A 26,096-nucleotide genomic window follows, 5' to 3' on the forward strand; every position below is an offset into this window, starting at 1 on the left:
AAACCAGTGGAGAGAGAGCTGAGTTTAGAGTATTTCTTTCAAAAATGGATTTAATTCCATCATTTTCAACTAATTTTTAAATGGGCATGACACACAGACGGGGGGATAATTTTGAATATGTTTTAAAACAAACAAATAAATACATGAACTGATAAATAATTAGTGCATAAATAGCACATTCTCGTTTGGCTTGTGTTTCCTTGCTGTGATGCATCGCAGTGTTATAGCCACCTGTTCGGATTGACACATACACTGCAGTGCTAATGATTCATCATGCTATTTCTGCCATTTCTAACATTCAGGAAGCAAAAGTATAAAGAGACATGCTTTTATCATTACAATCTTGCCTGAGGGTTTCTACCCATGTGTGCGTACTCATATATAGGGCAACATTATACATGCATGCATCATAAACAATCCTAAACGTTCACCATTGCTTACAGGAGATAAATAAACAACACTCGTAACAGTAGCAGCAGCAATAGTATATGATAGACTTAATTTACTCCAGGATCTTTAAGTTCATTAGAGCCGCAGCCAAACCATAGACTTGAGGCACTAAAGGAAAGAAGATGCTTTTCTAATTGTTGGATAGCAGTGCACAGAGATGTGAGCTCTCCTAAGAAGTGTAATGAGGTACACCATTTCTATAGTGCTTCAATGACAACTGGGATAGTGTCAGTTTAATACAATGTGTTTGGCTAATTCTTATTTCCAAGTTTTTGAAAACTTTGTAGAAGGTGTAATAAGATGAATCGAAGTGTAGCATACAGTACATATTATTATTATTATTATTAGTAGTAGTAGTGGCGGCACGGTGACCTAGTGGCTTAGTGGGTGACTAACTGTCACGTAGCACATCCAGGGTCCGGGTTCGATTCTCACCTCGGGGTCTGTGCATGGAGTTTGCAAACTCTTCTCGTGATTGTTAGGTTATCTCTAGGTTTCCTCCCACAGTCCAAAGACATGCAGATTAGTCTAATTAGCGTCCTCAAATTGCCGTAATGTGTGAATGAACATGTGAATGTTGACTGGAGTGTGATGTCTTGTCATGGTTGTAAAATAGGAATAAATACATTGGTCACCATTCACCTCCACGGTTCCAAAATGTATGGGTGAAGTAGTAGTACTAATAGTATTTAGAAATCAATAAAAAGGAAGTATAACAAACCAACAGTAAAAACAAAAAAAAAATCCAGAAACATTGAAAGAAAAATAATTTCTTATTAGATAAGGCTAAGCATCCTTGTGATAGAGTGCATTTTAATGCTTAAAAGCACTTGTAAATTGTATCAACTAATTTTATATAATAAAAAGAATCATTATTTAAAAATTAATAATACAAAAAATTGATTGTTGAGATTTGTTTATATTATTATTTTAGTGCAGTTGTATTTCACTACAGTTCATGTACAGTAATACATACCACTGAGGCATTTGAAAGAGAAAGAGCGCCCTCATGTGGTGGACAGCTGCAATGTTTCATAAGTTTTATGTTTTTGTTGTTACAGAAATAAATAAATAATAATAATAAACACAAAAAAAAACGAAATATTCCCTAGAATCCAGTATAAATAACTATATATTTAATAAGGCACATAAACATTTACTAATAATAACTTATCCTGATATTCTCTTAAGAGCACAGTGATTCTCCATGATGTTTCAATATTGTGGTTAACAAATTAACTCTATATACTTTTAGAAAGGCCACTTTTTACTAAGAGATCATTGCAAATGTCTTTGGTTAGGCTTTACATTCATAAATCAGTGCATCACTAGACTTGAGAAGTAGCAAGAAGTTGCAGCACTCTTGAAATCAGTCCAAATGTCCATGAGGTTCTTGGGGGTGAAACCTGTAACTATGATGCGCTTTGCGAAGGTGCATCTGTCATAGTGCAAACGGTAGACCTCGAACAGGTTCCTGTAAGGCATGAGCGTCCACGCAAACTCAGGCTGTATGCCTAAGAAATGTAGGCACAAGCCAACGTAAACATCCTCCAGTGGGATTGGACGCACAAACTTGGAGGCCATAGATATCTTCTTGGCCAGGTCGACTGAAAAGACATATCCAGCTCCAGACACGTACGGTGGAAACGCGTTATCCGGGTACAGTTCCTCGGAAAGGTGCCACTTGCTGTTTGGATCCCTGCGAGGCCGGCCATCAGTGATGACTGACCCGGTGATGTAGTTATGCTTCGGCTTGGTTTGGAGGTAATGTACAAGATAAGGCACGTTGAGGAAGATGTCCGCATCGATCTTCATGGCGTAGTCAGCAGAACGGCAGAAGTTGGCCACCCAGTTCATGATCATCATGGTCTTGATGGTGAGGTTGTGATAAGTGTCCAGAAAGTCCATCTGCACAATGTCTCCGTGGGTCATACCCTCTTTCTTAAAGTCCTCCTCAAGTTGTGGATCATGCTGTCCCGGTTTCCCGACAAAGAACACCCTGGCAATGTCCACATGTGGGACCAGGTTCGGTTGTCCCCATGTTTTTCTGATGGCTGTCCTGGAGTCGGAGTCGCGCATTGACACAGGGATCATAAGAACAAGAAAAGGATTCCTGTTGTTGCACAGGTCAGGCTGGTTGAGGAGATATTTATAGGTCAAGGGAGAGATCTGCCTGTAGAACTCCTTCGGTAGAAGTCGGGACGGTTTTTGTGGTAAAGAGACGACATTACGTTTCTCAAAAACATAGAGGGAAAGCGCGATGAGAGCGGCCAGGACGAGGAGTCGGAGCAGCACCCCGGAGCGCAGAAACTTCGGCGGCATTTCTGGGAAATCTTCACAGACTTTGTTCGCTTCACAAACCTCATATCAGCCCACAGTTGTCTGCCTGTAAACACCGGAACATTTAATGTCCCCGTCCCGCCTTAAAGCCTTTCTACTGTCCGCACACAAACATCCCCATGCGTCTCCTTATAAATAACCAAACATCCGAAACATGGATGCCTTACTTCCCTGTTCCATGGGTGCGGCTTTTAAAGCACTTTCAAAACATCCCCGCCACATTTAACTAACATAAATAAGCAACAACGCTCGTACATGTTGTAAATACAACGAAAAAAAAATACTCACTCTGCTTATTTATTTTATATAAGCCTTTTCCTTTCTCAACCGATAGGCGGGACTTAAAAGAAGACGAGCAAGAAAGTCAACGCCTATTGGTCAGATGGACCGCACACTGGCACGCCCTTGGACGCTCTAGGCCACGCCCACTCTGCGATTCATGACAGTGATCGGAAGTTTGAATCATTTTAGTGACTCGGTTCTTTGAATCTCGTTCATCAAAATGAACGAATCTTTTTTTTTTGAGTCTTTTAGTTCATTTCGTTCTTTTGATCAGAAAAAAAAATTAATGTTGCATTTTCAATAAAAATATATAGTTCCAGTAATGAAAATATTACAATGCAGCTAAAGTCATATTATAATTAACAGAATGAGTAGCTTACCTCATATCTTCCAGTCTGAGTCGTTCGTTATTTTGAATCTATTGCACTGAATAGCGTCTATAGGAGTCACGTGACAAAAGAACAAACGACTCCGAGTAGAAGAGTCATTGAGAAAGAATCGCTCAATTTTGTTTCAAAAAATACAAATACAAAAATTGTTTTGCAGATAATTTAAATAATGATAAAGATATTTTTTTCAAGGTGTGGACAGAATTTCTTGGCTCAAAAAAATGTATTTTGTTAAAGATTTCAGTAAAGTTCAATCCTAGTTGCGTATATTTCCTTGTAGGATTACAAACAACATCTTCAATCAGTCTTTAGTAAATCTTCATTTGCACTTTCATTTCTGGTATTTTACACGCCTTCACCTCGGCTTTGTTTGGAAGTCTAATTGCAGTTGGCAGAAAAGACTTCCTGTAGAGTTTAAGCATGCTCTTATTGAAAGTGCTCGACTGTTTAGCCAGTAGGTCGTGAGGGGTGTGAGGTGGTCTCCATGATGGTTAACAGTTTGTGTAACACCCTTCTCTTCACTACAAGCTCCAAACACTTACTCATCTTCTATACCGCTTTATCCTGTATTCAGGGTCACGGCGGGCCTGGAGCCTATCCTAGGAGACTTAGGGCACAAAGCGGGTACACCGTGGACAGGATGCCAATCCATCGCAGAAGCTCCAAACACTCCTGAGATAAACAGATACAGTAGTAGGATGTACAACTATACAAAATATGTAGAATTTAAAACATTGTGTTTGAATTCCAAATCTAGGCCAAGCCACTTAAACTTTGTATGCAACCGTTGCATGTACAAGTAAAAAAAAAAAAAGGTAAAATAATCACTATGCACACTATTTTTTTAAAAACAAAATCCATTTTATTGTAATATGGGTTACAGAGAAACACCCGTTGTTCACCCAATTAAAAAAAAAAACGAACAAACGAACAAACAAATCATATTCAAATACCAAACAAGAGACTTTAATTTACACAGGTATTTTATAGGGTCAGTGGTTTAGTCTATAGCAGGAAAAAAGTTAGGGTTAGGGTCAGGGGAGGGGCGTAAAGGGAAGGTGGCATGGTCGTAGTGGGGCGGGGCGGGTGGGGGATGGCGGGTATGGGGGTTGTAGACACAGGGACTCAATCTGTATATTAATTCATTTTGTGTACAATACCTTTTATATAAATGTACAATGTTGATTACAAAATGAAAGTGGCCTTTCTTGAGTATTCATCTGCTGCACGACATTAACCTTATGGCTCTCGTTCATTTTCCTACTCATTATCATAATCTGCCTGTGTGGTCTTGAACTTACTTACATCAGCGGCGTACTGATATAGGTCCTGCCTTTACTTCTGAGCACACACGGTTGCTAAAAATCAAACGAAACTTGTCTCTGTGTGTCCAAGTGGCAGCACGCTCCAAAATCATCAGTGTGAAATGAACTCCAGGTCATCAAGGTAAAAAATTTCAGCACTGGTCATTTCAACATAGCATGCAATAGGTTAAAAAAATGACACACATACGCACACATACACACACACCACATTATGTGCTGGGACGATAATGGAGCTGTGTCTGTAGGTCTGAAAACAGAGACTTGTATACGGTATGTCTGTTGCAGTGCAACGTGCTACATGATAACATTCGTCTTGTCTGATTAGCTGAAACGATGGGGGTAAAAGGATGCGTCACACCAAGGCTAATATTTACAAAATGGGTTTAAACGACTTGATGATGGTTAATTGTGGGGTGTTTTAAAGCAATGATGAAGCACCAAACATAAAAAAAGAGATCACACATACACACACACATATATTCTACCCCTAGTTGGAACGCAAACCATACTTGAATTACCATGGCCAGATGGGATACAGAATTTTTAATCTTGGAAACTGAAAAGCTTTTCAGAGCTACCCCTCCCACCAGTGTGCTTTCTAAAAGATTTGCTAGACAATAATTTTACTTTATTTGGGTCTTTGGTGTGTGTGTGTGTGTGTGTGTGTGTGTGTGTCTTTAAGTGTAAGAGACTGTCAATGTTTCATGTATAGACAGTGTATGAGTGAAGCTGTGGACCAGCACTTAAGCTATTGGCGCCTCACGAGATCAATGGTGGGTTCTTGCCTGGAATGAGGACACATAGACGTCGGGTTATATCTGGATTATTAAATGAAGGAAGCAAAAGTGAAATGGAGAAAGACAGGGAACATAGTGTACGGCTAAACTTCTGCTTTGGTAGCTGAAAAAGGTTGAACTGATTTAGTAAGGGCAGAATGGCAGAAAGGAGGGCGTTTTTTTTCTCTCTTCATTATTTAGCCTTGTTTGTTGTTTTTTTTTTACGATCGTTTTCTTCTTCCCTCAAAGTTTCTGAAGTTGGACGGTCTGATCTTCATCTCGGCAAACTCAATGGAGTGCTCGTGACCCTTCCAGTGGAACCAATTCACACCCTGAGAAAAAAAAGGTAAGGTGTTAATTTCATAATAAAGTGGATAAAATGAGTAAATAGTTAAATATATTTGTAATCTTTTTTTTTTTTCCAGATTTTCTCCCTAATTTAGTTGTGTCCAATTCCTCCCCGTCACTAGGGGGCTTTCACATTATGGCTACTACTAACACTCAGTCGGGAGAGCCGAAGACTATCACGTGTTTCCAGGAACGCGTGACGCCAGCCGACTGCATCTTTTCAAACTGCTCGCTCACGCACCGTTCGGGACGGCGTAACACACTTGAAGGACAGCGCTATACGCTCCTTTCGCTTGTGCGAGCTCACAGATGCTCCTGATTGACTGTAGAGCCATGATTAATGTGGGAGCACTAAGTACCTCTCATTCCTTATCCCTGTTGGCTAATCAGCTCTCTCTAGACCTCTAGAGTGGTTACAGCATCACCCAGGAATCGAACTCGCAATCTCCGGATGATAGGCCAAGCATTTTACCTTTTTACAACACCTGATTGGAATTCACACACTATGGAAAATTTGGGCACGTCTTTGGACTGTGGGAGGACACCAGAGTGCTCTAACCATCCGGCTAACGCGAGCTACAAAGCTAACTAACACAAGGCTGAACCAAAAAATCCCTCTCTAACCCCTGTTTAAGGGTACAACTTGGTTTACGGAACAAGGGATTGTACCCCCACAGCACACTAGCTTCAAAGTTTTAGCTTTAAATTTGGCATTCCACTTGAAACCCCCAAGTTAGCTGATATTCCAAAGTTCCACCAGTCTTGGAAGGATATGTTTTGGTGGAGCAAAATAGCTGGTGCAAATCATGATCTGTTAAATAAATAGTGCATATGAAACTGTTGTATTACATCAGCACTCACTCTTGTGTGATATTGATGAATTATTAGAGTTATATCAGGGATTATAAGAGCCTGTGAACATGCATACAAGGACTCACTACCAACATACAAAATATTATAAGCACTAATATGAGGACTTATGAGTATGGGTAAAGTATTCAAGATAAAGTATTTTTAATGAGTAGTTATGTAGACTGTTGTGACAAATTGTTATATAGCAGGCCTGCAGGGCCAGTGTGCAGAACAGTGTGATATTTCTGCTCAAACACAGTTGATAATTGGTAGGCTTTGTGGGTGTGTATGTATACTGAGGGTGTGTATGTATACTGAGGGTGCTGTATACTGAGGACAGCCCTGTTACATATTGTATATAGGTTTATAAACACAGTGTTTTAAATGTTATGCATATTGTATAGTATAGCCTTTCTATAATGATCACATCCATAAATCATTATAAATGTGCTGTATTATTTTGTTTAAAAATGTAAAAATACTCATTAACTATAGTAGTGACATGAGACATTCATAGGAATAATGAGCTATAAATATAGCGACCATATGTTTATAATAATAATAATTTATATATATATATATATATATATATATATATATATATATATATATATATATATATATATGTTTATATAGGTTCATGTAGGTGTTTATAGCTTTTTTTACATGGTCTAAAATGCATGCATTGATCACTGTGTTATATGTGTTGTTTTAAAGAGACAATCGTCAACCAGGTGTCATACTTTGCTGTGACTGTTGTCTCCGTATCGTCCCATGATATTGACCCGGTGGCAGTTCTTATACCAGAAAGCTCCCTTGTATGAGAGGGCACAGTTGGTAACTGCTATGTCATTATCGTGATCATAAGTCGAGAAAGGACGGCCGTTGTGGTATGTCATTGAATCACCTGAAAATGAGAAAAGAGGATTTGTAAAGAATAATTATTTTAATGAGAAATTATTTATATTTAGGACACTGGAAAAGGGATAATATTCCAGAGTAGTGCATTTAGGAAGGTTGGAACACATTTGTGTCAGAAAAGATCTGGTTTATTGTTATTAAATTCACAGCACTTTCTTTATGTTTTTGTATGTAAATAAAGTGCTGTGAATTTATCAGTAACAATGAACCAAAACTTTTTGTATTATTGGCTATATAGATTTTTTTACAAGTTTTTCACGTTTTTTCATTAGAACGTCTAATACCTGCCGTGCCGCTGTAGCCCCCTACGTGCACCTTATAGCGACTACGTGGCTCAGACACTGAGAACTTGTCGTATTGAGCATATGCATGCTCGCCCTTATCACTGAGATCCACTCGCAGCTCGTATTGACCAAGGGAGGTGATCTTATGCAGGTTCGACAGGCCTGGACACAATGGCAGCAAAATGAGTCAGTACAGAAGTTTACTTTACTTCTACTAGTTCACAAAATGTGGCACATGCATTCATTTTTAATGTTGATCACTTTTTTTAGTAATTTATAATAGTGTATTGTGATGCATAGATGTTCTTTTCACACGATCCGTACCGAGCCAGAATTCATCATTCATATCCCCGAATCCTGCAGTGTAGTTCCTCCAGTTACGGAAGAAATCCACTTTACCACTCTGCCTCCTGACAAACACCTGCAGGCAAGTAGCACATTAAACCACACCACATTTCCAAATGTTCTGTTTGGTTTGTTTGAGTAAACACATTTTAAGAACATCTAACCAAGACAGAACTATAATAACATCACGCAATTTCAGTGTAATAAATACATATATATACATATATATACACTACCGTTCAAAAGTTTTAGAACACTTTCTAACTCCATGATGGTTCCTGATTTTTATTTCTTTCTACATTGTAAAGGAATGCTGAAGGCGTCCAAAAAATGCATTAATCTCCTTTAAACAGTTGATGGTGAGATGTTTCTGCTACTTCTGCTCTGTAAAGTCTTCATAACGCCGCTAATCTGAGGAGCTGTTAATTGATAATTTTTCAGGCTGATAACTCTAAATGAGTTTCTCGTCTGCGGCAGAGGTAGGTTTTGGTCTCGCCCTCCTGGGATGGCCTTCATGAGAGCCAGTTTCATTATGGTGCTTGATGGATTTTGCAAATGCACTTGACAATACTGTTCTTGCAAGAACTATTACAGAAAGGCTGACCTCTGTGTCTTAAAATAACAACTAACTGTTGTTTTTCTTGTTGTTATGTAATTACCTAATCCCATATGTGTTATTTTATAGTTTTAAAATCCCCAGTATTGTAGAATGTAGAAAATAAATCACTTAACATAAACAAAGAAATTTGCAAGTGACCCCAAACTTTTGAACGGTAGTGTGTGTGTGTGTGTGTGTGTGTGTGTGTGTGTGTATAATATTTAATGCTGATGGAAAGGATATGTCACTCTATACTGAACTGAAGTAAATGTCGAGACCAAAATCCTCAGGCCCTTACGGTTTGCTGTGCCTGGTTGCTTCGGCCTCCAAATTCCTCAGATCTCAATCAGGACAAGCATTAATAAAATGGAATGTACAAAGTCTGATCCATGCGGGTCCTTTGTAACTTTGCAATTTATAGCACGTAAAAAAAAAAAAAGATCTGCTGATAACGTCCTGGTGGCAGATACACCTGTCTGACGAGTCTGTTTAGGTGATACAATGGGAACCTTTTAATATTGGGCTTAATGTTTTAGAGTTTTAATGTTATGCTGATTAGTGCACAGTAAGGTTAAACTCTTAAATCTGATTGATTCCCATGGTCAAGATTCATCTTTATTAATGCTGACTGAAAGGTTGTAAATTAAGAGAACAGAGGTCATGTTTCCCTGTAAACCAATAAACCACACAATATGTAATTGTGTCCAAAAAAAGGAATCGTTGGCATATACTGCACTCTTTTTGGAAAATGATGAACGTTGGGCAGTACCAGTAACTCCACTTCACATGACCATGCCGTTTATTGTTTAGCTTCTGTTTTTACACGCCCAGCTATGTTATGTACTTCCTGTTCTGTTTTATTCCTTCCTTCAGAAACAGAGTATAATTAATTACGTACAATCCAGCCGCCTCCGTCTGTCGTCATATCACAGTAGACCTGCAAGGGCTGGCTCTCGTCCCCACGCATGTATATCGTGTAAAGGCCCGAGGTGGTGTCGCCGTTCAGCAGAGCCTGGGAGCAGTCTTTAGGGTGTCTATAGAGAATTCCAACTGTGCCACAAACACACAAACAAAACAAGATACAAAGGAAGATTTAACACAATTCAACACCGAAGTGAGTGGTGTGCGTGATCTACAGTAAGTCTGTCTATACAATCTGGTAATGTTTAACTGTACAAAAAATCATAAAGCATATGAAGTGGAGTTAATTAATTACAGATGGGTGCATGTCAGAGGTGAACCCATCCCCCATGTTCTGCTAACTAGTGCAGAATCATCACATTAGATTTCACAAATACCATTACATCATTATTAATCAGCGTGTGTGTGTATATATAGTTTATTTTTATTTGTATTTTCCTGATGTATCAACCATTCCTGATGCAAGTTTTCCATTTTATCCGGGCTTGGGACTAGCACTACATCCAGTAGCTGGGGTTTGGGTATTAACTTGAAATCGAACCCGGGCCTTTTACATGGTAGGCAAGAAATCTATCACTGAGCCACCAATGTACCAAATATTTATGATTGTATATTTAGAACCTTTTAGTCAGTTTAAGTGCTGACCTGAATAAAGCAGGTTCAATCCAAACCAGACATCTAACAGTGAACAGTTTAAAATGAAAAAGCTGTATAACTCCAGTGAATAGACATATCCAATCATTGTATGCCTTTACTGTAACTAATGAGTCATGTTTAAATAGTATTAATAGTAAGATAATGTGCTGAGACATTTATGGAATTTTACAGTTAGAAAAATCTTATGATTCCAAATATTATGGAAAAGTGTGCAACCTGAAAATTCTGGGTATAATAATGGACTTGCTGATCGTTTCATTATTAAATAATGCCGTAAACAAGAAGCTAATGAGACTGTTTGTACTGAGTTTGGACTCACTGGTGGTAAAAACAGTGGAGATGATGTGGCTTCTCAGGGGGCCGGAGATGGCCTGCAGGCGCGCTGTGTACTCGGTGGAGGCACTTAGCTGATTCATGTTGTATGACGTGGATGTGGGGCTGAGGATGACCTCCTGAAACGAGATACCCGGCAACAGGATGTTACAAACACTACAGTACACTTTTCTGAGACACTGCACAGCTCATTGCTGTTTTACAAACATAGACGGGAATATAAGAACTTAAATATGTACTATAGTATCATCAAACACAATATTAATGTATTTGTTCCACTGACCCGGACTATACCGTCAGCGGACTCATAGGTGAGGATGTAGCCTGTGATTTGGGCTTGTGGTGCCCTCCATGTCAGTGTGGCGCTCTCAGTCTGGATGTTACTGGCTTCCAGGTCTTGGGGAGAATCAACATCTGCAGCAGAAGAACGGCATTAAATCTGGCTTTCATGGAGGCATAACTATGCAGAAATGGGTACAGGGTTAAGCATTTAAATTATTATATTACACTCTGCACCATATTATTTTTTGTGCCAGTGTTTAATTCTTCAGCAGATACTCTTTGTTAATGTGTTGTTACAAATATAAAACTATTTAAACTAGTTAATGAGTAATATGCTTTATGAATGACTGAATAAAATGCAAATAATACTGGTCATGTTTATAATGTAATAAAGTACAGTATAACATTCACAGTATATGCAAAGAAAGGGATAATTCTGAATATGCCATAGTGAGATACAGACCTTGACTTTCACATCAGTCAAATCATTCATCAAAAAGTCAAATGATTCATAAAAGAAAACATTTTATTTATTCTTAATATACTTATAAGTTAATTGGTGTTATTATTTTGTATGAAGTTTGTTGTTGGCTAATGTTGGCTAAGGCAATAAATAATGCTCAGATGTATGTACAGAGTTTCCCATATAAATGTCACCCAGTTAATTAAATCAGGTACAGTATTAAGTCACATTTTTGTGATTTGAGTTGTGCATAATGTATGTTTAGATTCCTGGTTCAACATGCTCCATTTTGATGCCAAGTTTATTATTGTGTCATGTCCGGTTCCTGAGAGATGGCCGGTGTGAGTTTATCTACAAGGAGCACTGCTTACGAGGGAAAAAAAATTTAAAATCCTCTTTTTAGAATATATAAATGAGGATCTCATGATGGCTCATTTTGACCAGAGGATTTCCCTACTAAACCCTACAACTAAAACAATTTAGCAAGAAATGCATATTTTTCTCATTCAACCGGAGTAACCAGCTCGGGTAGTGTTCATTAAAGTGCTTTAAAACAATGCTTAGGGAATAAGGTATTTATTAACCGATTTTTCTCAAAATTTAAAAGTTGAGACATTTTACCCACTGCATTCGATTGGCCAAACTAACTAACCTACTGTACTAACGCTTAACTACTGTAACTTGTGCAACTTTAATACTTGACTTGATATGACGTTTTACCAATGCTTATGTACTGTAGGCTTTTTATGCAATGTGTATTTAAAAGCATGAACAATAGGTCTATGTGGAAAATGGAGCATGCAGATAGGTTGCATGTTTAGTGTGTGCGTGTGTGTGCGTGTGCGTGTGTGTGTGTGTGTGTGCGTGCGTGTGATTTTACCAGTAGTAAACTGTGTGGTGGTGGCAGCGCTCTTGGCAGCCTCTTTCACTGCATAGACTTTAGCAGTGTACTCAGTACCAGGGTAGAGAGAGCTCATCTCAAACTCCACAATGTTTCCAGAAACTCGCTCTGTTATTGGGGGAACTATCAGAGAGAGAGAGAGAGAGAGAGAGAGAGAGAAAAGCATTAACAAAGAACTTTATGAAGTTGGAATGTCAGTACAATTTATTTAATGTAAAACACGGGTGGACATACAGTACAGCAGTACTAGCCTGAGCCAATCAGATTTCATGTTTTTTGGATTATTGCTTTTTTATTTGTGATTGCCTGGCAGACAAATACATTATGAACAGGGAGAAAAATCCTATGTACGGTATTCATGCTCAAATGTATGGCACGATCTTTGGTGCGGCTTGATGCTGTGACTATAGTCAAATGTTTGCTATTTGTTTTCCAAATCCCACAGCCACTGCTGCTCTCCACAAACACACACACACACACACACACACACACACACACACACACACATTGGCTGAAGCACATTTATAGACGGGTGTGTACGTAATAAATAAGAAAAATATTCATAAAAATAATAAGTGATATCTTGACCTTGCACATCTATATATAAAACATATTATTTTCTGTGCAGCCTGTAATTTTAGTATGTTAATTAGGCCCGACCTCCCTTCTGTAGCACTGAGAGCTGAGATCACATGACCTGAGAGCTCATTATAACAAACATCATGGCAGACACAGAGCCAACAAAAAAAATACGCACAAAATCTTTCAAATAGTTTTGACACCTTGTCATGTGATCATTGCATTTTCGTGCCCATTTATATTAATTAGCGTCTACCAAAGATGGGCGTATATACAGGATCTGCCTTGTCTGTGTTCAATTATTCCAATGTTAATACAACATGTTGTATTTTCTATAGTGACTTTATTTCATTTTTTCTCTTAATTTTAACATACATGTGTAATATAAATTTTGAGAACTATGTGTGCTAATCTTTAATAACACAAAACTTAAAAAATAATAGAGAGTTGTTCAAACATTCTTATTTGCGTAAGAGGGAAATAATCACAAGCAGAAATCTAATTATTATTATTCATTTTTAGTTTTTTATGTCCAATACGAGTATACTGTAGGATACTAGAGCTTATACTGTAGCTGAAACACTGACATACGTTTTAAATCATTAGTTTCTTTAAATCTTTACTATTGAACTTAGCTAGCAAACCAGCTTGCTAGCATTATTCTATTATACTAACTATTACTTTTTAATCTTTTAAAATTAAGATCAAAGTATAAAGTTTGGCAGCAAATCCATTTTTTTGTTTACCCCTGCTAGACACGAACACTTCTTGAAGAAGAGCATGGGATTTAGCTTATGATTTGTGTGATGTGATTTGTTACTTGATTCTGCACTGTAGATGATCACGTATCCGTCCACCGTGGCGATGGTAGGCTGCCAGTGCAACAGCGCCGTGGTATCCGTGATATTGACTGCCACCAAACCATGAGGCTTGTCCAAAGCTAAAAAAAAATAAATAAAAAAGTCACGCTAGCTTGTTTCATAAGGAATGGAAGTTTCATCAGATATGTTCATGAGAGACACAATCTTACCGAGATTACAGAGATTATACTATTGTAGAAGCCGAAATTGTGACTACACATGGAAAATTACTCTTACAGATGAGGATTGAAGTCTGGATTGAAATGCAAGTTCATTTATGCAAGTACAAATACAAGAAACTACAGCATAGAAGACAAAGTTAAGAAAGGTGGGGCACTGATGGCCTGAATATTGAACCCTTTAGTCAAATGATTTTGCAAATGACGCTTTTTAGAGTGACGGTGTTGGACGAAACTACATAAATAAATATTATTAAAGTTTTTGAATTTTATGACATATACAGGAGTACAAACATTGAATATTGTGTTTGTTGGTGCGTGTGCATGTGTAAACTGTACCTGTTGTAACTGTATCAGACGCTGGCTCACTCTCCTCCCGACCCTTCACTGATATGACGCTCACTTGGTAGGTCACCCCCGGTGTCAGGTTGGGCAGAAGAGTCTGGGACTGGCCTCCGTCCACTGTTATCATCATAGGTCTTCCTGCAGAGAAGGAACAAAACCATGGAGGGAGTTAAATGGATTCGACTTCGTGGCAACAGTTTGTTGAAGGCCCTTTCCTATTCCAACATGACTGGGCCTCATTGCACTAAGGACTATAAAGATATGATTTCCTGAGTTCTGTGTGGAAGAACTTGACTGGCCTGCATACACAGAGCCCTGTGACCTCAACCCCATCGAGCACCTTTGGGATGAACTGAAATAGAGATTGCGAGCCGGCCTTCTAATCCAACATCAGTGCCTGACCTCATAAATGCTCTACAGAATGAATGGGCATGAATTCCTACAAAAACACTTCAAAATCTTGTGAACAGCCTTCCAAGAAGAGTGGAATCTGTTAGTACTCCATATTGAAGTATATGATGTAGCTACAGTGTCACTGCAAGTTTGGACAAAGACTTTTGTCCCTATAGTGTAAGATGAGTTGGATTGTTGGATTATGGGTTTGGTCAAGATTGTGTCTCTGCACAGACGATATCGATTAGCTTGCAGATCTACTACCTCTAGAATTTACAAAACCTACACTGCACATCAGCTGGAGATGCACGTAATACGAGGGCCATTCAAGCCAAAATAGGACTCATGAGTGAAAGCGCTACTAAGACTCTTAGTTGTCGTAAAACATTCGAACTGTGCAAACGTTTCAAGGAAGTCTGTACATCCCTGAATGATGATCCCGACCGAGGTGGCTTGGAGACCACTTGCACATTATAGGAACTCGGCTGGGAGATACCTCCATGTCCCTGTGCAATCCTGACCCCCCTTCAAGCCTTCATGTTGTGGGTCATAAATGGAGGTCATTGCTTCATCGTACTGAAAAAAACTTTCTACCTTGTTGGTATCCAAGCACTAGGATAACTGCATTAGTGTAGCAGGGGATATATAGAAAAAATAAAGAGTTTTTACTTTTATAACTTATAAAATTCCCTGTTTGACTTGAACACACCTCGCATATAAAATATGAATCTCCATAGAATGAATGTATTAGTACAGATATGGGCAGTGGTATAATCTCTTATCAGTACCAGGTATCTTAAGTGCTACTTCCGAGTGTAGTACTGATCCTGTACTCAGACCGCAATTTATACCAAGCTGATTTATGCAAAAAATTAAGGAAAAAATAATAATTCACTGTATGTACATAGGCGATGAGAAGAATTATTTTCTTTCTTTTCTTCTAATAAGTCAGATTGGAATGAGAGTGAAACACCCACCTCCATGAATGGGCACGTAGGTCACTCTGTAACTGTCGACGCGGTATCGAGGTATAGTCCAGTGAACGGTGGCAGACGTATCGGTGACATCAGAGAATCGAATACCTTTTGGTGTACCCAGACCTTGCAGGAGACAATACATAACAAGCAAAATAAAGACTCACACACATGTATGCTGAGTATTCTATTAACGTTCAGCACAGACTCACTCACTGTACCTGTCGTAAATGAATCTAATGCTGGCTCACTCTCCTCCAGACCCTTAACTGAGATGACGCTCACGTCGTAGGTCACCGCGGGTGTCAGGTTAGGCAGAAGGGTGTGGGATTCACTTCCGTCCACTGAGACTGTTATGGAACTGCCTGTAGATGGGGGTGCAGGACCAAGTTTAGACCAGAGCCATAAGCCACCACAAGAGGGCAGCATCACTTAAAGAAGACTACACATGTACAGTACACTGTACAGTTTGACTGGTTTGGAAAAAAAAAAAAGCAGATAATTTCTGTACATAAACGAACAACAACAACAACATAAAAAATTGCGTTTCAAGATTTGAATTTCTCGTTTTCTTATAATAGGTGGCTTGATGGTTAGCACTGACGCCTTGCAACTCCAGGGTCTGGGTTCAATTCCCATGTTTTTTTGAGTTTGCATGTTCTTCCTGTGCTTGGTGGGTTTCCTTTGGGTAACCCACCAAGTTGTGAGTAACTACTAACTGTGAGTAACTAATTTATTTATTTATTTTTTGTAAGCTACACACAGACTCTCTCTCTCTCTCTCTCTCACTCACTCACTCTTACTCTCCATCAAACACTACATGCATTTAGGGCACTCCTCAGCTATGTCTTTGGTACTTTGGGGGAAACTGGAGTACCTGGAGCAAATTCACAAAGCATGGGGAGAAGATGCACACCAGCGTTTGAGCTTTTAAAGTACAATGATACTGTAATTTACACATTTGGATTATAAAAAAAAAAAATTAAATAAAAAAAAAAAAAAAGGCATGACCTGCTGAAGCCAATAAAAATGCCAATGTTAATGCACAATTGTTTCCAATTAAATCAACTTTCACAGTAGAAGGAAAAAAAAAAACTAACTGTGGCATGTGCAAAAGTTTAAAGAACCTTCCATCTGGAATTCTTTATCATTTAAGTGACCTATTAGGCGTTTGTTGATTCATTAGAGCTTGTTAGGAGGTCAAGAATCATCATTAAGAACAACAATTCCAGAGCATAATAAATCCTTTGGCTCTGAAACCTTGTGCTCATGTGCATCGACAGCCATCGGCTCGACCGAACAGTTGACTGAGGATATAAAAATAAACTGAATTTATGAGTACAAAGCAGAGGAAGTACATCGAGCTCACAATTTCCACTGTCATTAAGAAATGTCAATTACAGGAAACAGTGAAAGTAACAGTAACATCTGGAAGACTAAGAAGACCTTCTGGGAGAAAGGTATGTATGCTAGCCACGAAGGCAAAGCACATCCACCATATGATATTAAGGACCTGTAGGACGGTTATATTAAACACAGGAGTGCAGAGAAGTGTTATGTTCTGTTCTGTAGCATTGCTTTAACAAATCCGGTCTGCACGGAAAAGTCATCAGAAGGTAATCTCACCTGTGACTTCATCCCAAATGTAAATGTCTGATGTATGCAAAAGAATATGTAGATAAGCCAGACGCATTGTTGCAAAGTGCTGCTGAGGAGTGATAAGGAAAATTTTTTTTTTTTTTTTCCTTTCAATTCCCGAAGTTATGTTTAAAAAAAAAAAAAAAGAATGAAGAGAGCCTGATTCATTCATTCATTTATTCATTCATTCATTCATTCATTCATTTAATTAGTATGTTTTTGGGGGTTTGCACCTGCCAGTGACGCATGAAACATTGCACATGTTAATGCACCAATGGATTGGACTTAATGTTGTAAATCCTGGAAGCAAATATAACACAGTAAGTCAAGGAACGGAAGCTAAAAGGAGACTGAACAATGATCTAAAACATACCACATAATAAAGGACATAAAATGTTCTTACAATGCCAATTGATAAGCAAAGTACCAGTCAAACAGGACCTCAGATTAGAGCCGTTATAAAGGCTCTACTGTATACAGTGTAAGTAGCAGATACATGCAAATATTAACTGTTCAAACGGTTCATGCATATTTTGGGTGTTTTACAATGTAGAAAGAAATAAAAATCAGGAAAGACCATTGACTTAGTACAGGTAGGTGTGTCCAAACTTTTGGATGGTAGTGTAGGTAGATGTTAAAGTTGCTCTGCATTCAAAAAATCTCAAGAATATCTCAGAATCAGAAGTGTGCGTGGCATGTCTATTTGGCTACAAAAAAAATTGTGTTTGCAAGCTTTAATATTTGCTTAAGTGTTTCTTACTACTGTAAGTATCAAACAGGAGGGCCGAGGACTACCACGTATTTCCTCCGAACCATGTGATGCCAGCCGATCGCATCTTTTGCTCACAGTAAGCTCACAGACGCCCCTGATTGGCTGTAGAGCCGTAATTATTGTAAAAAGCACTAAGGACCTCTCATCCCTCCCCTCTGAGAGAGCTCGGCCAATCAGATCTCTCTAGACCTCCGGCTGCGAGAGGTTGCAGCATCACCATCACAATCTTCGGATAATTTGGGGCAATGTCCAAACTTTTGTGACAAAATCTCGATTTGACCAGGTGTGCCTAAGTTTTAAATGGAATACTTAAATAATTATAAATCCCATATTCGGAAAAGACCAAAAAAGCACCGATATTCCAGTATCAATTTATAAGATCAGATAGATTGTAGAGACTCTAATTATATGGAAGGATTATGTCGAGGTTGTGTTGCTGCACAGATGATGGATGATTTGTCCAATCCAACGTGCAGATCTATATACTTTTATTATTTATGTCCTTTTATTATAGTAGTAGCATCCACTAGTATCAAATATTTAGATCTCCATTGAAGTCTGTATAGAAATTGGCATTTAGCCAGATTGTTGAATGACAAAAGCAGCACTCACCTCCGTGAGCAGGTGCATAGGTGACTTTGTAGCTGTCGATGTGGTAACGTGGGACAGTCCAGTGGACGTTGGCGGACGAATCGGTGATATCAGAGAAGCGAATACCCTTTGGTTTGCTCAGACCTTGCAGAAGCCAATAAGTAATGAGACAACACCACAAGCAGAGCAAATCAAAGAATCATGAGTAAATCATGAGTGTGTAGGTGGTACCTGTTTTAAATGATTCAGAGGCTGGCTCACTCTCCTCCAGACCCTTCACTGATATGACGCTCACTCCGTAGGTCACCCCGGGTGTCAGGTTGTGGAGGACGGTCTGGGACTCGCCTCCGCCCACTGTGACTGTTATAGGAGTGCCTGTAGTGGGGTTACAGAACCAGGTTTTGACCATGCATGTGATGGATAAGACCACAAGAGGGCAGCACTACCAGACTATGGATACCAGACTATAATGCATTGCATTAACATGCTGATTGTTCTGAGAGAAAAAAAAAAAAACTATTGTAAATATTGTGTTGGTTTTTGAATGAAAAGAGGTAAACACAGCTTTTGCAGCAAAGTATGTTAAACAAACTTAAAAGTTTAGAATAAAAATGTGAAAAAATTGGGGAAATGTTTTTGGCCATCCTTATAGCTGTAAAGTCTCAGAACTAAATAAATTATACCTTATATAATTCTTCATAAAAAGGCCTTTATTGACTCATTACTTATTAAGTGCTCATTTCCTGGCTCACTGGAAATCTGTAAATAAATATATTTGATGAGTGGTTGGGATATAATTTGCTTTTGGGGATGTGCCATCGTCGCTTAGTGGTTGGCACGGTCACCTTGCACCTCCAGGATGTGGGTTTGATTCCCATCACTGGTCTATGTGCCTGGAGTTTGCATGTTCTCCCCGTGCTTGGTGAGTTTCCTTTGGGTACTCCGGTTTGCACATGCTGATTAAGCCAACTGGCATTCTCAAATCCATAGTAGTGTGTGAATGAGTGTGTGTGCCCCGCGATGGATTGGCCCCCCCGTCTAGGGTGTACCCCAGCTCGTACCCTAAGTCTCCTGGGATAGGCTCCATGCCCTAGTGATCCTGTATACAGGATTGAGCAGAATTGACGGATTGAGTGAGTGAGGGTTGTTCCAGTGGCACAGGAAATATTTCAAAAGTAAATATGCGAACGTATTCTAGTAAATGTTAAACGATCCCGCGAGCAAATGTGACACTTTCAGGCAGGAAATTTATCCTGACAAGGGGTTGGCTTCTACAACAGGACAATGATCCAGAAACTATCACAAAATCCATCTCACAATACTGAATGAAATGCAGACTGAAGCTTTTTGATCGCTCCCTTGTGGTCCTATGTGACTTGAATGTCTTTTAAAAATATGAAGGTTTATCTTAAACACGGTGTGCCTGTAATAAGGTCCAAGAATGTCTCACAACTTGAAATGTTCCACCAGGAGAAGGGATTGACATTTAATTAAACCAGAATGGAAAAAACTTCTAGCTGGCTACAGAAAAGTATTTGCAAGCACTGATATCTGTCAACGAGGGTGTTACTAAGTACTGACTTAATATGGTGGTCAAACTTTGGGAGCAAAAATATGTCCAAATATTTGCAGACAGTTGTATAACGTACTTTCTAAATTATATATTTAGAAAATGGATGAATGATTAGACTGTGTCAGGATTGTGTTACTGAATGTATGATAGATTAGGTGAGCTCCTCCTTTGAGATCTACAGTACTGTGCAAAAGTCCTGAGCCACATCTTATTTCTTCTTATTGAAATTCCTTCCGTCCATCTAGGAACCTCTGTAATCCAACTAGGGACCGTGAAAGGAATTGGTGATTACCATTTATTCCCATTTTCACAACCTCCGGTCAACACACACTATGGGCAATTTGGGAACTTTAATTAACCTAATATGCACGTCCTACTTTAGGAGGAAACTCACCAAGCACGGGGAGAACATGCAACCTCCATGCATACAGAGCCCGAGGCGGGAATCGAACCCGGATCCTGGTGGTGCAAGTGGACAGTGCTAACCATTAAGCCACCGTGCCACCAAAATAAATGGTATAAAACATTTAAAGAAATAGAAACAAGGTATTTGTAGCCTAAATATACTATTTAAAAATTATTTGTTTACGTACGAATCTCAGCAGCAACCTCATTTCCCCTCTCATCTGTTCCAACCACTCAGCATTCAGCATAATCAGTATACTAATCACCTACTGATCAGGTCATCTGTCATCATCTGCGCCTGTTTCTCACTGGTTCATGCTTTCAATTCAGCTGCTTTTTTATGTTTATGAATGATTTATAGGTCACTGTGTGGCTTAACCAACAAAAAACATTCCTGTGAAACTGCTCAAGTACAGGGACTGATCATGTAGAAAGTGATCATGTAGAAATCAGCATTAAGTAGAAACACTTACCTTCATGAACGGGTGCGTAGGTGACTCGGTAGCTGTCAACGTGGTAGTGAGGGACAGTCCAGTGCACATTGGCAGAGGTGTCGGTGATATCAGAGAGACGGATACCTTTGGGTTTGCCCAGACCTTAAAGGAAACAACACAACAAGCAAAACAAAAATTCGGTGATAATCACATATATGGTACACTTATGGCTGAGAAATGGTGGCGTATCACTTTAAAACTCAGCATTAACATAAATGGGTATGTGTGTCAATTGTACCTGTTGTAAACGTATCAGACGATGGCTCACTCTCCTCCAGCCCCTTCACCGAAACGACGTTTACTCGGTAAGTCATTGCAGGGGTCAGGTTGGGTAGAACGGTGTGGGACGCACTTCCATCCACAGTGACTGTCAAGGGAGTGCCTGCAGGACCAGGATTTGACCACAGAGTGGACCAGAGTCATGCATGAGCAATAAAGCACCACAAGAGGGCAGCATTATCAGTGAGAAGGTGCTGATCGGAAAAACAAACGTCTCTGATGGATTGCATTCATTAACATGCGGATTGATCTAAATGCTAGAGCAGAACTTTTCAATGCCAAAAAACACATTGTGTAAGTCTGGACGCTTGAGAGGGATTTTTAGAAATAAAATTCTGTGGCTAAGAGATAAGAATTATATAGGAATTATACTGAAAAAAAGATGATTGATGATTTCTGAGATCTACGCTTGCAGATTTACTTCCTGCATTTACAATGCCCAAACTACACTGAACTTCAGCTGGAGAAGTACTTAACACACTATTATTAAGTATAACTTTCCATAGAAGGCCAGGTAGCAATAGGCAAAAAGCCAGAATATCTCTGGACTACCTTAATGTACAGTACATACCTCCATGAATGGGCACATAGGTGACACGGTAGCTGTCGACGCGGTAATGAGGGACAGTCCAGTGAACGGTGGCCGAGGTATCGGTGACATCAGAGAAGCGAACACCCTTCAGTTTGCCCAGACCTTGCAGGAGACAACACGTAACGAGACAATAAGCAAAGCAAACACAAAGTGTTAGAGGCTGTGTGAACACAAATTGGACAAGTGTCATTGATGCCAGTCCAAGATGAACCCAGTCCAGTACCCAGATGGCTTCAAAAAGACACCGGCTAGCTATTTCAGGAGAAAGCAGAAAGGAATATCAGGCATGTGAAAACGTAAAAGTTAGTATAGCGTATAGAAAGACATAGTCGAAACAACGAGATAAAAAGAGCTCAAGCCTCTCGGCCATTTTTCAATGTCAGGAATCGTAGAATCTTGTGTGACAGACATGGGGAGATTAACTTGCCCCCATTACGTGAGGACAATGGTGTGACATGCCAACGTCAGACTCAAGAGGGAAGAGAGGCCCCCTGGGACAGAGCCAGACAACCAAAGACAGACACATATTCAGTTAAAACACAGACCCAGTTGCGCTGTCCAATGAGTAAAACCGCGTGACTGGGCAGTTGGTGAAAGATGTCAGATACAAAAGAAGAAGAAAGTGTAGAAACAAAAGAAAAACGTATATATCTGTTTTTTTTCTTCCCCTGTGCAAATCTATACATCTGGATCCACTTGATTTATTTTTTAAAAGAGGTTAGTATATGATAAAAGATGTTCATTTAGAAAAGACACAGACAAGACATACCAAAGTTGAGACATTGATTTTCTGTGACTGAAAGACATAAGAACAGGCCACAGCATCCCAAAAGCATCGTGGTACAGTAAGTCCCACCATATCTGCGCCGATGCTTTCGGGAAACTCAGCTCAGCAGGTTAGTACTTAGATGAAACCTATTTACTTAAGTTCTAAAAAAAAAAAGTGCGATGAAAGACTGTGATTTCACCGGCTTGCTTGTCCAAGACATATCCAAATACCTGTTAGAGCTTTCCCTGAAATGGGCTTGAAGTTCCGTCCTGCAATTGTCCCAAAGAGCTTAATTTTATACTCTGTAGCCTCATCGAGGCCAGAGATCACTTCTGTTCTCTTGTCTCCTGATACACTCATCTGCCTTTCCTTTCCAGATCCATCAGTGATTTGGATCATAAACATTTCAAAGATTTCTTCTGGAGCCGTCCACTGCAGCGTAAAACCGTCCGGCTTGTTGTTGGTGACGAAAAGATGCTCCAGCTCAGGTTCTGCCTCTGGGTGGACAAAGGAATACAGGCATTCGTCCATCTGCGCTTTCCAAACATGCTAAAAGTCCTTTTGGCGGCAAAGTGATCACAACTGATTATTACGAGGCATGCTGTAGTTAGTTTGGCGTAAGCTATGATTTAAAAAGTTGAGGAGATGCATTTCATTAGAGGATGCTAATAAACATCATCCAGTAATAAGAACATGCAAAGAGATGAGTTTGAAAGTACTGGAGGGAAAAGTATATGGTGGTTAGATTCAACCCTGGAACTAGCCTCTAGTCAGATCAGTTATATAGTTTTTCCCATTTGGACTAAAATCAGTAAACTACAGTCAGCGTTTTTAATGTTCATCAGTTCTGCTACAGTAAACAGCAGACAACAAGTATTCGGATGGTTCAAACTAAAACTCTTTGCTGTTTACACATCTGGAGCATGTTTTGCAAGTGTTTGGACAACGTCTGATTTGGTGGTTTCTATGCAACCGTATTCTTAAGTTCAAAATTTGATGAATGAACCTCCAGATCTGTCTGCCTAACTTCGATACGCTGGCTAATCACAATCACACACACGCACAATGGAGTGTCGGAATGTTCTCTGGTTTAGTCACTGGAAAATAGCTAAATAAGTCGCAGGCCAAATACCCTGATTATACGCATCACGCACATCTGCTCCTACTGTACATCGAAGCGCATGAGATATTCGCATGTTCTATAGAAATACAGGGAACTGAGGTGGATGCTTTATAAACATCCAGGTGGGGGTTGTTGTTTAACATGGTCAAAGGAAACCATCAGAAAACACAAACAAATATAATAATCATATGTGTATTAAAAGAGGTGGATTAGTGCTCAGCACTGTCGCTTTGCACCTCCAGGATCTGGGTTCGATTCCTGTTCAGGTTCGATTCCTGTCTCTGTGTGCATGGAGTTTGCATGTTCTCCCAGTGCTTACTGGGATTCCTCCGAGTACTCCGGTTTCCTCCCACAGTCCAAAGACATGCAGATTAGGCTAATATGAGACTGTATGTGTGTGTGCCCTGCGATGGATTGGCACACTGTCCAGGCAGTACCCCGCCTCATGCCCTAAGACTTCTGGAATAGGCTCCAGGCCCCCCTCGCACAACCCTGTATACAGGACAAAGTGATATAGACGATGAGTGAGTGAGAGAGAGAGAGAGAGTGTATTATAGGAGGGAGATTTTTACATAGGGTGGGATTTAATAGGAACCGGCTCCATTCTGCACAAGAGACTGTATTGTGTTTGTTGTGCAATGCTGCTGTTGGGTTGCAATCGATATTTTAAGAAAAATATCATTAACAAAACATCATCCAACTGTACTCCTGTGGGGATGTGGGCTGTAACACTGAGAACATTTTAGAACATGGTGGGTGATTTGACCAGATATCCAACCATGTTGTTGCCAATAAAATATGGTCATTAGTGGGTTCTGTTATTTTATTTGGTCTCCATTACATCATGCAGTTACTACCACTAAGCTTGACCATCCTGCCGGGTCATACCACCGAGACTCTCCACCACATGGGAAAAGGATATAGCATTACAATTTACTACATTTACATTTATTCATTTTAAAACGAGTCGTATTTGTGCAACTGTGCAATTGATGGATAAAATCCTTAAAAATCAGATCAGTGCCGGCATCGGTCAAAAAACGGCAAAGAAATTATGCATGTGCTTATATGGAAGCCTTGCTGGTGGGTGTTAACGGGGAGGCTTTAGACTTCAAACTGTGTATTTGGGTTTTCGGATATGTCGTGTAGAACAACATTTATCATTACTTACATAATGCCTAATGTTACTACTACTGGAATGTGGGAATGATGTCATCAAAAATGTAAAACGCTCAAAATGAGATTATTATTATTATTATTATTATTATTATTATTTTTCATCATATATACAACAATAAAAACGTGTGATCGTGTGTATCTGTTTTTCTTTGCCCATGTGACTCATTTTGAAATTTTTGTCAAATGTTTGTATAATTGGCTAAAATTAACTTAAATTCAGTTCTTCATATTTCATAATTTATGCAAAAAAAAAAAGGTATATGTCACTATATACTGCACAATCTTGAGCCCAATATGAATAAAACAGCAAAACAACTAATGGCTAAAATGCCCTGAAATTTAAGGGCTACGGGTCTTGCTTCAGTTCCAATCAGTTGCAGCTTAGCAGTGCTGGGATTTGAACTCCCAACCTGCCAAACATCTTACCCACTGCCCTATTTTCTATGCATGGAGGTTTGTAAGTGTTGAGCTGCAGCGCTTTTCCATTTTGTTAATAAGAAATCAGATGCTGTGTATATATGGCTTCCAGTAGACCCAAAATGACTTGATGAATAATTAAAACAACGTGCCTTTTTTTAATGCATTATGCATCATATTAAATGCGAAAAAGATTCCTTTGTATGATGGTACTGTAGAAAGAAGTGTAACAGTAGAAGGAAGGCTGGATGGATGTAAATCCTTTATACAGTAGTTGCTGTAGCAATTATGATCACTCCAGGAAAGGGAGAGCCTCAGAACACTTGATCATACTAAACCTCTCTCTCTCTCTCTCAAGCTTGAGCTTGAGGTTCGTTCTTGTTTTTTCCCTTTTTTTTTAAAATTCCAACGAGTAGAAGTGGTTGGAAATGAACTGGAGCGGGGACAGATCCCGTGGAGCCGTCACT

The 26,096-nt window shown here is 39.4% G+C and overlaps 2 protein-coding genes across 3 annotated transcripts in view; both read right to left on the reverse strand.

Annotated features, from left to right (window-relative positions):
* Positions 1-1,564: 1,564 nt before the first annotated feature.
* Positions 1,565-3,101, reverse strand: b3galt8 (beta-1,3-galactosyltransferase 8). Its single transcript, XM_053480541.1, has one exon. It carries the CDS (start codon positions 2,770-2,772, stop codon positions 1,768-1,770), a length of 1,005 nt encoding a protein of 334 aa, XP_053336516.1. The 5' UTR covers positions 2,773-3,101; the 3' UTR covers positions 1,565-1,767.
* A 1,207-nt stretch (positions 3,102-4,308) lies between these two features.
* tncb (tenascin Cb) overlaps positions 4,309-26,096 on the reverse strand; it is a 47,404-nt gene continuing 25,616 nt past the window's right edge. Inside the window, exons 12-29 of one of the 2 annotated variants that reach the window (XM_053480669.1) lie at positions 23,141-23,407; positions 22,121-22,243; positions 21,509-21,652; positions 21,250-21,372; positions 19,030-19,173; positions 18,820-18,942; positions 16,019-16,162; positions 15,801-15,923; positions 14,425-14,568; positions 13,867-13,986; positions 12,447-12,590; positions 11,105-11,235; positions 10,808-10,940; positions 9,809-9,960; positions 8,292-8,388; positions 7,968-8,129; positions 7,506-7,669; positions 4,309-5,894 (exon numbers count right to left, since the gene is read on the reverse strand). In XM_053480669.1, the coding sequence (XP_053336644.1) occupies positions 5,784-5,894; positions 7,506-7,669; positions 7,968-8,129; positions 8,292-8,388; positions 9,809-9,960; positions 10,808-10,940; positions 11,105-11,235; positions 12,447-12,590; positions 13,867-13,986; positions 14,425-14,568; positions 15,801-15,923; positions 16,019-16,162; positions 18,820-18,942; positions 19,030-19,173; positions 21,250-21,372; positions 21,509-21,652; positions 22,121-22,243; positions 23,141-23,407 (2,549 nt within the window). In that variant the 3' untranslated portion in view covers positions 4,309-5,783. The remainder of the gene's footprint in view (positions 5,895-7,505; positions 7,670-7,967; positions 8,130-8,291; positions 8,389-9,808; positions 9,961-10,807; positions 10,941-11,104; positions 11,236-12,446; positions 12,591-13,866; positions 13,987-14,424; positions 14,569-15,800; positions 15,924-16,018; positions 16,163-18,819; positions 18,943-19,029; positions 19,174-21,249; positions 21,373-21,508; positions 21,653-22,120; positions 22,244-23,140; positions 23,408-26,096) is intronic. The other variant, XM_053480670.1, reaches the window with a different exon arrangement.

Source organism: Clarias gariepinus, chromosome 21 (assembly GCF_024256425.1).
Source record: "Clarias gariepinus isolate MV-2021 ecotype Netherlands chromosome 21, CGAR_prim_01v2, whole genome shotgun sequence".
NCBI lineage: Eukaryota > Metazoa > Chordata > Actinopteri > Siluriformes > Clariidae > Clarias > Clarias gariepinus.

What these genes read in the sequence shown, in the direction of transcription:
- b3galt8 (XM_053480541.1), bottom strand. Translation starts at nt 2,772, where the DNA reads ATGCCGCCGAAGTTTCTGCGCTCCGGGGTGCTGCTCCGACTCCTCGTC.